Raw genomic sequence first — 13,724 nt, forward strand, 5'->3', positions numbered from 1 at the left:
TTTTTTTTTTTTTTTTTTTTTTTTTTTTTAAATAAAATATTGTTTGTTGTTTTTTTTTTACTTATTATTTCCCACCCCCTTTTTTTCATATGTCTATAATTTTTCTTTGTTTTATTCTTCATTTTGAACTTATATATATATATATATATATATATATATATATATATATATATATATATATATATATATATATATATATATATATATATATATATATATATATGAAATGTGCAAATAAATAATGAAACACCTGGAATAACTTTTTTTTTCAAACATGAACCACCGTGCACCACGTGGAAGTCGAATACTCGGCCGAATTACTCTCTAAATATCGAATGTCAGCTGTACCTCACTAAACTAACTACAAAAGTAAGATTCTTCAGTTGTTTTTATTCCGTCTGTTAAATTGCATTCATTACAAAACTCAATTTACATAAACTACAATGAAAATAACTGTAGGCGATTATAATGTAAAAATCTTTTATTACGCTTCTTGCAAGAATAAAATGATACAGTAGTATGGACAAAACTGGTAAAAAAATTCAGTAAAAAAAAATTTTTTTAACACAAGAGCAAGGTTTGTCCCCAGAATTAAGGCTCTTTTATAGTGGGAGCTGAACTATCCGCCATGATGGAGCAAACAAGTTTGCTAGTTACGTAGTGTTAACATTAGCGTGAGAATTTAAAGCCCCTTAAAATTATTGATTTGGGTAATTGTGTAGGATGAATTGGGCAAAACAGTTTCTTTAAAAAAAAAAAAAATGCTTTCTACTGTTAAGATTTAAATCAGATCTCGTAAGTAAGAAGAAATGGGCTCTAAATTTTAGAAGATATAACTGTCAGCCGAGAAGCAGAGCTCACTTATGTGTAGTAAATACTCATTTATTTACAATTTATTGAATTTTTTTACTTAGATATGTAGTATAATAACGACCTTAAGTTATTAGAATTTGCTTCTGAATGCTTGTTTTTGTCTATTTCTTTAAAAAATAAATAAGCTTATAATAAATAACTTTTCTGGGTTACTTGATTAGTAAAGTTCTAACTATGTATCGTTGTTGTTTTTAATTTACGTTACACTATAGCTGCACAATGGGCTATTGGCGACGGTCTGGGAAACATCCCTGAGGATGATCCGAAGACATGCCATCACAATTTTGATCCTCTGCGGAGGGGATGGCACTCCCGCTTCGGTAGCCCGACGACCTGCGCGCGAAGTCGAGCACTTTACGGTAGCACAGTTTAACGAGGACCCATACCGCACACCCTCGGTCCCTACGCAGATTGATCCAAGTGATCACCCACCCGCACACTGACCGCAGCCAGTGATGCTTGACTTCGGTGAACTGCTGGGAACCGTGTCTTAACGATCAGTCCACCACGGGACTCTAACTATGTATCAAATATAGGGATTTTTCTTGAAAATTGCATTTATTACGTAAATATTTATTCAAAATATGACCTTTTAAACAACATTTAATATTTATTTAAGAACTTTGAGTGTTTGTGTGGTATGAAACCAAATATAAAACAAGAGATTGGCTGAATAAATATTCGCCAAACTTATTTGAGAATCGCTAAGTTTTGTTAAAAATAAATATTTACCTGTTTCTAATTTTATTTCACTTTGAGTTACTATATATCAGATAGTTAGCTTTTTAATCCTAACTCGTTTAATTTTTTTAGTTACTTATGCTTACATATCGCTTAAAGTTCTAACGGTTTGTTTAAATTTTATAACAAGAAGTCTATTTAAAATGAGATCTTTAATACCTTTTTGGATCTATCAATTTTGTAGTTTTTTTTATTAAAACTTTTGTGTTAAATTGCTGGAATAATTAGTTTCTGTTGCAACTTAGTTAATGGGAGTATGTTTACAAAATTTAAATTATGAATCTTTTAAAAATGTGATTGAATTTAATATAAAACAGCGTTTAAAATTATCTTGCGGGTTCATTTTAAAGAATCTCATTTCAAAGCAAATAAGGAAGACGGTAATAAATAATTAAGACCTCATACTATTCCAAATCTTTGAAGAATTCCTCCAAAGAGACCCCCAGGACACAGAGAAAGAGAAAACTAGGTGAATGCAAATATAAATTTACTGATCTTCTCCATTTACTTGGGTTTTTTTAATTTTTACTTTTTTTTAAATATATAATTATTAAAGAACCAAAAATGCTTCTATCTAGTAATGAATAATATTTTTTTTTATTTTAAATATCAATAAAAAATTTTTTTTTACTGAATTTGTTAATTGTAAATTTTTTAATGAACAAGTATTAAAAAAAGTTTCTGAAAATCAACGTAAATCGATATACGGGATCACGCTTTTATTCACGTATTATCCTAGTAGAGGTTAGAGTCATTTGTAGCGATAAATTGCCAAATCTTGAATTTTTTGCTCCAAAATGGCGGACGAGTCAGCCTCTCTAAATCAGTGGCTTTAACCAGAATGAGTGCGACTATGATGACGAGCTAGATTTGACTTCGTTGAAAAACTCTTATTACATACACCACAAGAATAAGGTTTTTCACCAGTATGAACACGACTGTGCACTGACAGTTCAAACCTTTCTAAAAAACGTTTATTACATATGGCGCATAAAAAAGGTTTTTCACCACTGTGAATGCGACTGTGACGACTTAGATTTGACTGCGTTGAAAAGCCTTTATTGCATACACTACAAGAATAAGGTTTTTCACCAGTGTGAACACGACTGTGCACCACCAGCTCAACTCTTTGTAAAAAACTTTTGTTACATATGACACATAAAAAAAGCTTTTCACCAGTGTGCGTGCGACTGTGTTGAGTTAAACATGACTTCGTTGTAAAACTCTTATTACATACACTACAGGAAAAAGGTTTCTCTCCAGTATGAGTGCGACAATGCATAGATAGTGTATTCTCTTGTGAAAAACTTTTATTACATATGACACAAGAATAAGGTTTTTCACCAGAATGAGTGCGAGTGTGTTCAGTTAGATGCGTCATCCTTGAAAAACTTTTGTTACATACACTACAAGAATAAGGTTTTTCGTTACTATGAGTGTAACTGTGTTCAGTTAGTTGATCTTTCCTTGAAAAACTTTTATTACATTCACCACAAGAGTAAGGTTTTTCACCAGTATGGATATAAGTGTGGTTTGTTAGATGATGTTTTTTTGAAAAACTCTTATCGCATACACTGCAAGAGTAAGGCTTCTCACCGGTATGAACAAGACAGTGCTGAGTCAAATTACTCTTAACAGAAAAATTCATATTACATAAGCTACAAGAATAAGGTTTTTTACCTGTATGAATGCGACTGTGAACAGTTAGCTGAGAATTGGATGAAAAATGCTTCTTGCAGTTGCCACAAGAATAAGGTTTTATTTTTTTATTTGAACGAACATTAAGCAAGTTGTTGTCCTTTAAATTCATACTGACTGACGCCTTCTATTAACTTATTTATAGCTAAATATTCTTGCTGTAGACTTCTTTCCCGAATTGATTTTTAGATAAAAATTTTACAAAATTATTCTTTTCCTGTTGGTTGAGTTATTGATGAAAAAGAATAGTACCAGACATTACATTAAAAAATAATTCTGAAATTAGCATCTAGGTTGTCAAGTGTAATTGAGTAACAGAAGTATACAATATCCAAGTTATCATTTAAGTTATACAATGGAATGAATAACAAGGAAGCATCATAATAAAGTATAGTGCAATATTATTGTTTTTTAAAGCCTTTCTTTGATTTTTCACTGTGGCAGTTGAAGCTAACTTTAAAGATGGCAGACAACCTTTCTGTGGTTATTATCAAAGGTTAACTTCAAATGTCATCACAGGAAAGTGTGTCCTACATAGAAAGGCAATCCTGAAAAACAAAATTATAATAATATATATAATGTACAGCTTATTTCATTGCATAAAAACATTTTTTATTGTAACTAAAATCAATATTTAAATTAATTTAAATTATGTCAACAGGGGATCAGCACACAAACAGAAAAAAAGTATGCCATTCAATAATTTTTTTTCTAATGATCAGATTTTTACGAACTAAGTGCTAATGTTACAGTGAATTGCCGGAACCAAGAGAATGTCAACTTTCACCGGTGAATGCCAACAATCGCATTGTCGCTTTGGTGAATGTCCGAAATATTTGTTGTATCAGATTTCATATTAATTTATTCGTTGATATTATTATATTTATTCGATATTTTAAATTCTGTTTAGGATAGATTAGGAGAAACATCAGTGTCCAGTTAAATGCATACCGTGTTAAATGCTTCAGTGGCACTTAACTTTTTCTAAAAAAAGATCAGTGTAGGGTATACCGGGCAAATGTATACTGGGCAGTGGCACTGAACCTTAAAAAACATTGATGTAGAGCATATTGGACAAATTCGACTTTTTGATTTTCACACTCATTTAAAATTTAGCAGACTGTCCTGCTTCACACGCGATATGTTTACATATCGCATTAATAAATTTATTAACCGTTTGAATTAATTTATAACCCTAAAGTTAATAAATTAATTCAAACGTAAATTTCGTTTTATGTAAACGTTTTTTTATTTAAATTTAATCCTAAAATTTGACGACCTCACTAAGTGTCAAAGTTAAAACAAAAACCGAGGGGAGCATGACTTGGAACTTTCTTGCGTAAGCATAAGAGGGTATTTTTGGTAACAGTTTGCTTACCGGGGTGAGGGAGATTAAAAAACGCCAAAAAAGATGCTTGCGTAATATTTGAACAGCATTTGATTAAAAACTTCCTTCGCTTCAAAAATATACAAATTAGAAATAAATAATTGAGGTTTAGGATTATAAATTTGGCATAAGAAAACATAATAATTGATCATTGGAGTGCTTGCTTTTGAGCGAAATATGGAGCTTTTATAAACAATGTGAAAATGAAGCGGTAGTATTTCAATTGTTTAAAAACTTCATTTGCTTCAAAAATGCATAAATTGAAAATAGCAGTTGGCATACTTGTTGTTGTTACTTTACGTCGCACTAGAGCTGCACAATGGGCTATTGGCGACGGTCTGGGAAACATCCCGGAGGATGATCCGAAGACATGCCATCACAATTTTGATCGTCTGCGGAAGGGATGGCACCCCCGCTTCGGTAGCCCGACGACCTGCGCGCGAAGTCGACCACTTTACGGTAGCACAGTTTAACGAGGACCAATACCGCACACCCTCGGTCCCTACGCAGACTGATCCAAGTGGTCACCCACCCGCACACTGACCGCAGCCAGTGATGCTTGACTCCGGTGATCTGCTGGGAACCGTGTCTTAACGATCAGTCCACTGCGGGACTTGGCATACTTGAAGCGCTCAAAATAAGGTACCCATTTTCAAGACTTGCCAGACGTGAATGAGAAGAAACAAAAGTGATGTGAAATGTAAAATTCCCGCTCTCGGTCATAGTGGTTTTCATAGTTTATTTGTCATCTTTTTATTCGCGATCGTAACACTCGAATACGCCATCTGGGGAGAGACCGGTTTCATGCCTTTAGCCCTTCTCCCTTGCCTCTCCTCCTCTTTTCAGTTATATAGGAATGTACTACGATATTTTCCCTTTTCTTAATATTTTTCCTTTTTACTTAATAAAAATATTTCCTAAAATTTCCGTAATACTTTTCTTTAGTACCATGTTTAATGTAATTGTTTTCCTTTTGCAATTAGTTTATACAATTTACTTTAGTATTTGATTTTGTATTATGTACTCCTTTTCTCTTTTCCTGTACTTTTTACAAAAACTTTGGCTTTGGTTGTCATTTTTATACTTTCATTGTTTTCTTCTTTAAAATTTTCTATTGAAACGAATGAAGTTTTCATTCAATCTGAACGCATCAGTTTCTTGGGACTATTTTTAAAACTCCATATTCTGCTCAAAAATAAGCATTCCAAAGTTGAAGGATTATGTTTTATGGCTTTTGAATGAAAAAGTTATAATCCTAACCCTCAATTATTTATTTATTTTTAATTTTTATTCATTTATTTTAATATTTTTTTTGTAAATATAAGTGAATTAAAGTTATTTAATTTGTACCAGTTTCATGTCAACAAAATAACTATAATGAATCAGCATAGATGCCATAGTCATGGAATATATATAGGGGGAGAAGACTAGCTTCTATAGACATAATGTAAACCAGGTTTGGTGTGGTCTGAGTGCATAAAGGAAAAAATATTTAAGAGCTCTGCAGAAGAGGTTGTTAAAACCTCTCCTCCCCACCATTGCAGGAGGAAGGGAAAAAAAAGTTTTCTCTTCTTATGTACACTATTTATGAATTGTGTTTTCTACATTAGGGAGCGCTGCAAGCTCTTGACTCCCTAAACTTCCGGGTTATCTTCTTCGGTGTGTTTTGAAGTCATCTGGCTCACTACGGGATCAATGAGTTTTCAGACTATCATGAGAAGTATTTCTTGTATTCGTGTATTTCTTACCTGATTTATCATTGTGTTTGAAAGAAGAATCGTCATTTAAAGACCTGTCATTTCAAAACGTAAAAATTATCATTTGAAAAAAAAAAAAAAATAATCGTTATAAAACATTTCTTATTTTGTTAATACTATACCAACTTCGAAATATAAAGCTAAATGATAATTCGTAAAATGAACTTAATGTCACTGCATAGAGAAGTAAAAAGTTGCCACATCAGATCTGCCAAAAAAGCTAGTTCTTTCTAAATCTTTTAACCATGTCACCTTTTTTTAACTATCATCTATCTATGAATGACTAAAATAAATTTTCGCTTCGAACTTACAAGAATTTCTAAATATCTTATGAAATACAACAAATTTGAGCTCAGAAATTATTCGCCTCGCATATTTTGCCTTGGCGTGGGTTTGGATTGGGTTGTTGGATTAATATCTGGGAAGTAAGGGGCGATATTCCTCTAACTACCCCTTCGCATCGACTTGCTCTTCACCCCAACTTTGATTTTGACAGATTGATCGAGAATTACTCCCCTTTTTGGTTTTGGATGATTCTGCTGGAACACCCTTTAGACCCCCGCTGCACTACTGAATTTTAATTGACATTGTTTGAAAAGAGGCAGCGTACCCATTACTCAACCAAGAAAATGCTCGCTTCAAATACAGACATTTTTGAAAGAAAAATTTGCATGCATTACTTATACAATATTATAGAATGTATGAAATATAAATATAAAATTATTTTATACATAGAATTATATTTGGCTTAACATGTTTTTTTTTTTTTTTTAATTATAACTTTGTATAGAAATGTTTCGATTTGTTTTTAAATTTCCCAAGATACTTATGATGTTAACATTAAAAGGGTTTTCCTGCCGAAACTTATTTTCCAGATTGGGGTCCATATTTAGATATTCATAAAAATAACGCGTTCTTTTAATCTAACTTTCAACGAAACAAGACTCCGCAAGTCTGCTATGGTGCTACCCAAAAAAATAACAAAAGGTGCTATTTTACACAAATATAGCCAAATAAAGGATAACATTCAAAACATGGCAAACCCTACACTTTTTTTTTATACTGTGATATTAATATTGTTTAATTTGTCTTAGGCTCACGACCTGCTAGAATTAATAAATTTCAGAAAACTCTTATGAATGGTAAAATGAAGCGTTAATTTAAACCCTAATCACGATAAAAAAAAATAGTGCGTGGAGTCCCTCCGCGCGGAAGAAGTTAAACTTCTTAACCTGCGACGTTAATTGTAAAAGAATCAGCAGTCGTAGAAGGATCACTAGTTCTATTCTACGACTCTTTTCTCTGCTCCGCTCGCTTCCGTGCTCTGTAATCACGGTAATATTGTGCATTTTTCCCTCGTAGACCTCTTGAACCAGTGCTTGTGGTTGCCTCATCGTCTCGCCCTGGAAAATGTATTTGTATTAATAATGTATGTGAATGCGTCATAATGTAATTTCAGAAGAGAAAATCTAACAATCAATTGATATTCACAAGAGACGTAACTTGATATAACCATAAATCCGTCGCATTGTCCGTGGGATTGTTTTCACTCATTTTTTTACAATTGTTATCCACTAAATTTGAAAATAAAAAATACTACCCTATTAAATTATATGTGTATCAAAACAAACTAAAAAAATATTTATGGAAAAACAATACTTTTATGACTTTTATTATTTTTATGCTAGTGAGAACAGAAACAATATGGAAATGAATGAGGGAAAATTGAATCCTACCACGTGATTTCCCGGCCAATAAAAATGTAGCGTTAAACGTTTAACGCAACCTTGTTGGAAGACGCATAAGAAGTATAACTTCAAAAAATAAAAAAAATTCTAGAATATTTAGCCTGTTCACTCATTGCCTCGTAATCATAACATAAGCGGAGGAATACACCGGAAGTTCTTTTTAATTTCCTGTTATTGCTTACATTCAGTTAACCATCCATATATATGTATGTATACAAATATTTTCCTTACGCTTAACTCCAACTTTACCGGTAATCATAGCTACAATTCAAAAATAGAGAGATGGAAGGATTCATTTGATTGATTTTGAAGTTAAAAGAAAACAATAGTTTTAAAAGTTAATAAGAAAGGAACTGAAAATTGCAACCATGCAAATTGACTGTAAAACGTTAAGGAGTCTTAATAGTTTTGTAAACAAATAAAGTACTTTTGGTGCTAATTGATTTATTCAATTCATTACTTATTTAAAAGACAAATTACAGAAAGAAAAATACGAAAGTCAGCTATCAGAACCTATCTAAAAAATTTGTTCCTCGTAATTATACATTAATGGGATACTTACACGTGACGTAGAGTGGGTATCTCGATCCTGATTGGCTATTGAAACGTGGCATTTGTTCACGTTAGCAACTGTTCTTTTCCTTCTATTTCGAGTAAGCCAAGACCGTCAAGAATCTTAAGTGACTCATTCGAAATTCTTTCTCAAAGATATCAATTTTTTTCACTATATATTTACACAGAGACTTAACACAAAAACAGGCACGAAGCCATGTTAAACATAAGCAAACTAATTATGCATTCGAAGTTACTAGGCACACAAAACAAAAAATATATCACGGTTGCAATCAAATACATAAACAAATAATAAATCTGTAAGTGAAGTAAATGAGAAAGAATTATATTTCAACTCATACGGCTCTGTATTTCATTAACTTATCGTTCATTAACATTCTAACTTATGCAGAGAAACTTAGCTCAACTTTAATACGACATTTTGCTGATATAAAGATTAGCTGGTGCTGATGTCACATGTGTGAGTATGGGAGGTATTCTTCTTCTTGAAGTGTAAGTACCCATTTCAACAGTGTATAGCAAAAACCTTTTCGTAAAAACTATTAGAATTCCAAAAAATATATTTGTCACTAAAGAGTTTTGGAGTTAATTCAAAACTAATCATGCTATCTGAACAAATTATAAAAAATAAAATAAATTTTTAAAGACATTACAACTGAAGAATTATTGCTTGATTGTCCAAGACATTATGCACGATATTTCGAAATATGTATAGTATTTCATCCACTTTCCGTAAATGTAATATTTAACTTTGAATCCTGATTGTTTTCGTAGCTCAAAATTTTGTATCCTGAATTTATCTCTATATATAAATCTTTGAATGTGTGTGTGTGTCCTTTACAGACTCCTAAACCATTCGACCGAAAACTGTGAAACTTGGCATACGGATAGATCAAAGCACGAGGTAGGTATCTGTCGACATTAGAGCATTCTACGACAAACCGTTCGAGCGGGATGAGCGAAAAACGAAATGGAACTTTCTGATTGGTTAAGTGTTAGCCATTGTTTCAAATTTAACGATTCAATTTTTCACATGTTTTAAAGATAACATCAGTGATAATTGCCAGCTTATAGCTCTGCATGATAAAAAATAGTTTATTGCACGTATTTTATTTAATTATTTCATATTCGCTATGTTAAATAAATTCAACGAACTTTATCTGGTAGCATGTGTAGTCTACGTCACCAAGTTTATAATTTGATACCACGCTCTCTTATTTTAATTATATTAATTCTTTTAAACGTGTTTCTAAACAATTACTTATTTAAAACCAACGGTAATGAAATAGAAATTTTTTTATATATTATTATTCTGGCAATTACAAAATATTACGGCAAAAAGAAAACAACTCTCGATGGAAACAGTTTTAAATTTTTGTAAATAAAAGTAGTTGATAGAATACGCAGTTCTGATAATTTTTACTCTTAAAAGTCATTTTGTTAAGTTGAATATTTGATTGTTTCCTTCGAACAAACAGTAAAAGAATTAGATTGTCTCATATTGTATGTGATACGAAATCAAAGGGGAAGTGGTCGTTTAGGAAAAACATAAAAAATCGACGCCAATGAGTCTTAAAAACGTTAGTGATGCTTAATTAAGATAATATATGATAATGTCACATAATGTCAAATAAGACGATAAGATTCTTTTACTGCTTGTTCAAAATAAATATTCAGATGTTTAACTTTACAAAAGGTCTTTTATTTACAAAAATTTTAAATACGATGGAACATAGAGAGTTGCCATAAGCGAAAACTAAAGTAAAACAACAAAAATTAAGTGGAAGTAATAGTAGTTACAGTCACGTAATATTAACTATAATAACATATTACAATCTCTAACACATACTGAAATAAGCTATTTACTAGAAAGCAAAATGACAATGATGCTTATGTTGGTTATATGTATTAGTTGAAATAAATAAAGTAATTTCTGAACTAAAAAGCAAAATTATTGAGAAAAGGTACTTTAGGTAACCGTAAAAAATCTGCATATTATTATTGACACTAATGCTCAATTAATATTTGATACTGTGTATTAATTGAAATAAAATAAAATAAGGTTTTGCTAAAAAGCCAAGATCATTTAGGAAAGATTAATGTGCCGCGAGCAATAGCGTCATGCCAAGTGATGCTAATAGATTTTAAGAAACAATATAAATTTCATGATAATTGTTGCATAATGTACTACATATATTTTACGAAATGTACTATTTGATACATTATTCAGCAAATGATAAATGTATTCGCGATCGCAACGAACTATAGGGGGCGTTGTTGTATGAGACGCTTACCTGCGATTTCCATATGAACCGTCATTCAGTTACTCTGGAGACGTCGTTAATGTAGCGTGTAGCATTGCAACGTTCCTTCTTTAATGTGGCTTATTAAATTTAAAAAAGAAAAATGCTTGATCTTCTTTCTTGTACAACCGAAAACAAAATGGTATCTCTTTTTATTAGAGAAGGAATATCCAAAACACATCGGAAAAATATTTGTACATTAACAGAAAAAAATATGTATATTCTTATAAGAGTTAAAACCTAATGCCCGAGAAATAGTATTACTAAATTTAATGATATAACATGAAAGGCCCATTTAAACTTTACATTCTATAGTTTTAAGAATCATATTAGTTCAAAAATTAAAATGAACAAAAAGTATACATAAGCCTCATAATTTTATGAAATTTAATTTTGTAAACAACGTTTTTTGACAACAATTTTTATCAAAAAATTTCAAGTTTCAATAAAAATCATTATTTAGAAACTAAGAAACGTAAAATAAAGAATGCTGACGAAACAAAAACAAAAACAAAAAAAACAATTCTTTTTTGTCGCCATTTTTAGTGCTACGAATATTCGTCTTTGGGATTTGCCAAAAACAAAACAAGATGCAATTTTATTTTTTCAGGAGGGAAATATTTTACCGAAAAAACGAAAATGTACCAATTCCCACAACATAAAACTTTATCTTGGCAAACGTACGTTTTGGAAATGTTATTTCATTTGGAATCTTATTCATCAGAGTTCATATGGCGATAGGATTGTTTTGAATCTATGCTAAACTCTATATCGGCTCATTTTCCACCGAAATCCAATTAACTATTTTGATTTTAAATAAAGTGTTTTATTTTATGAACTGTCGCAAAAATTTTAAGTGTAGATTGGCGGCACTTAAAAACCGCCAAATCTGTAGCGGCGGTGCCGTTAATACGTCGTAAGTACCGAATTTTTATTCCATACTTTTCTGAATCATATTATTTCAAACATTGGAATATACAAGAAGTATACATAAACACATAATGTTATACCATTTAATTTTTCAAAAGTATTTTGAGAACAATTTTTATCAAAAAATTATAAACTAAAAAACGGAAAATAAAGAATTCTTAGGATAAAAAAAACGATTTTAAGAATTATTAACATTGAAATAAAAACTTTCATATTGTTTCTTTTTTTATTATTCTTATAGTTCTTAATCAGACGTAAAAAACCATTCTGTAGAGAACCATCATCAAATGAAAAAAAAATATTTACAAGCGAATTTTTTATTGTAAAAATCATTGCACTTACCTGATTTATGATTCCCGGAGAATTCCAAAATGATAAGTTCCTTGTTTGAAAACTTCATTCTCAAATAATAGATACATAGTTTATACCTTCATTACTTTTAGATAACATACTACACAGCAAAATTTTATAATTGATATGAATTTGAATATGTAGCTAAAAACAGAATAGCTGAATTCTAGTTGAACTTATTCTTTCAAAATTAAAAAAAACTTACCAAGAAAACGATTTAAATTAATTAAGAATCAGCACTATTTCAAGTAACTTGGATAATTTTTTATTGTTGTTTTCCGAATTATATGGATACAGAAATATATACTATTCTATAACGAAGAAGAATATGCTATAACTATTACAATTCTGTATGTTCTGAATTCATATTTATTCACTGGAATGACGAAAGCAATGTTGACTTCACTTTAATTCGTAATGAATTGAAGACAGAAGAAATGCATTTTACCTTAATACACACATCTGTAACAGTATCCGAAATCGGAAGTCATCAGTTGCAAGTTTGTTGATAATAGAAATTAAAAATTGTTGAGGAATTTTTCTTCAAATGTTTGGCGTGTTCTGTTCCTGAGAGATTTACTAATATTCTGGAGATTTTTTTCAAGTTCTTCGGCCTTTTCCTTAGGGAAATTTTGTTTCTTATTTGCTGCTAAAAAATGGCGTCTGATTCAGTCAATGACTTTGATGGAACTAAATGAAAACGTGATAAATTAATGTCCGATATTTACAGGCTCCCGCTAGACGGCGTACTCGAGCGTTGCGATCGCGAATTAAGTGCTGCTGCTAAAAAAAAAGTCATATTTTACTCATAGGGAATTTTAAAGATTTTTATAGCAATCAGAAAAGAAAAACTGCAATATTTTCCAGTTATGATTGACATTAAATGAACTTGAAATGTTATGCTTACTCATAATTTTGAATAAAAGGGATTTAATTCATCGAAGATATTTAAAAGATTTTCTAATTTATTTAAAAGGGTAGTTCTGAATAAAAGTAAACTGAAAATTTTAGACCAAAAAAAGAAAAGTTTTAAAAAGATTTTTATAATTGAGGCTTGCTTCATTATGTATTAGGAATGCTTATCTAAACATTCCAGCAAGCAATTTGCGATCGCAACGATTAAATGAATACGCCATCTAGCGGAGAGGATTTTTTCACGCTTTTATTCATTAATTTCATTTAGTTCCATCAAAATCATTGGTAGAGTAGGAAGCATCCAATAAGAAGTAAAATTTCCCAAAAGAAAAGGCAGAGCTTTAAAAAACGACCCAGAACATTGGTAAATCATTTGGAAACAGAAACGCGTCTAACATTTAAAGAACAATTTCTCAATAATTTTTTCCTTTCCATTATCAACAAACTT

The 13,724-nt window shown here is 30.9% G+C and overlaps 1 protein-coding gene across 3 annotated transcripts in view; it reads right to left on the reverse strand.

The window, feature by feature from the left end:
- Positions 1-463: 463 nt before the first annotated feature.
- Positions 464-13,724, reverse strand: part of LOC107436172 (uncharacterized) — a 43,822-nt gene continuing 30,561 nt past the window's right edge. For all 3 annotated transcript variants that reach the window (XM_071185040.2, XM_071185039.2, XM_071185038.2), the window contains one exon: positions 464-3,860. In XM_071185040.2, the coding sequence (XP_071041141.2) occupies positions 2,447-3,424 (978 nt within the window). In that variant the 5' untranslated portion in view covers positions 3,425-3,860 and the 3' untranslated portion in view covers positions 464-2,446. The remainder of the gene's footprint in view (positions 3,861-13,724) is intronic.

Source organism: Parasteatoda tepidariorum, chromosome 5, assembly GCF_982258835.1.
Source record: "Parasteatoda tepidariorum strain Cologne lab strain chromosome 5, Ptep-v5.0, whole genome shotgun sequence".
Lineage (NCBI taxonomy): Eukaryota > Metazoa > Arthropoda > Arachnida > Araneae > Theridiidae > Parasteatoda > Parasteatoda tepidariorum.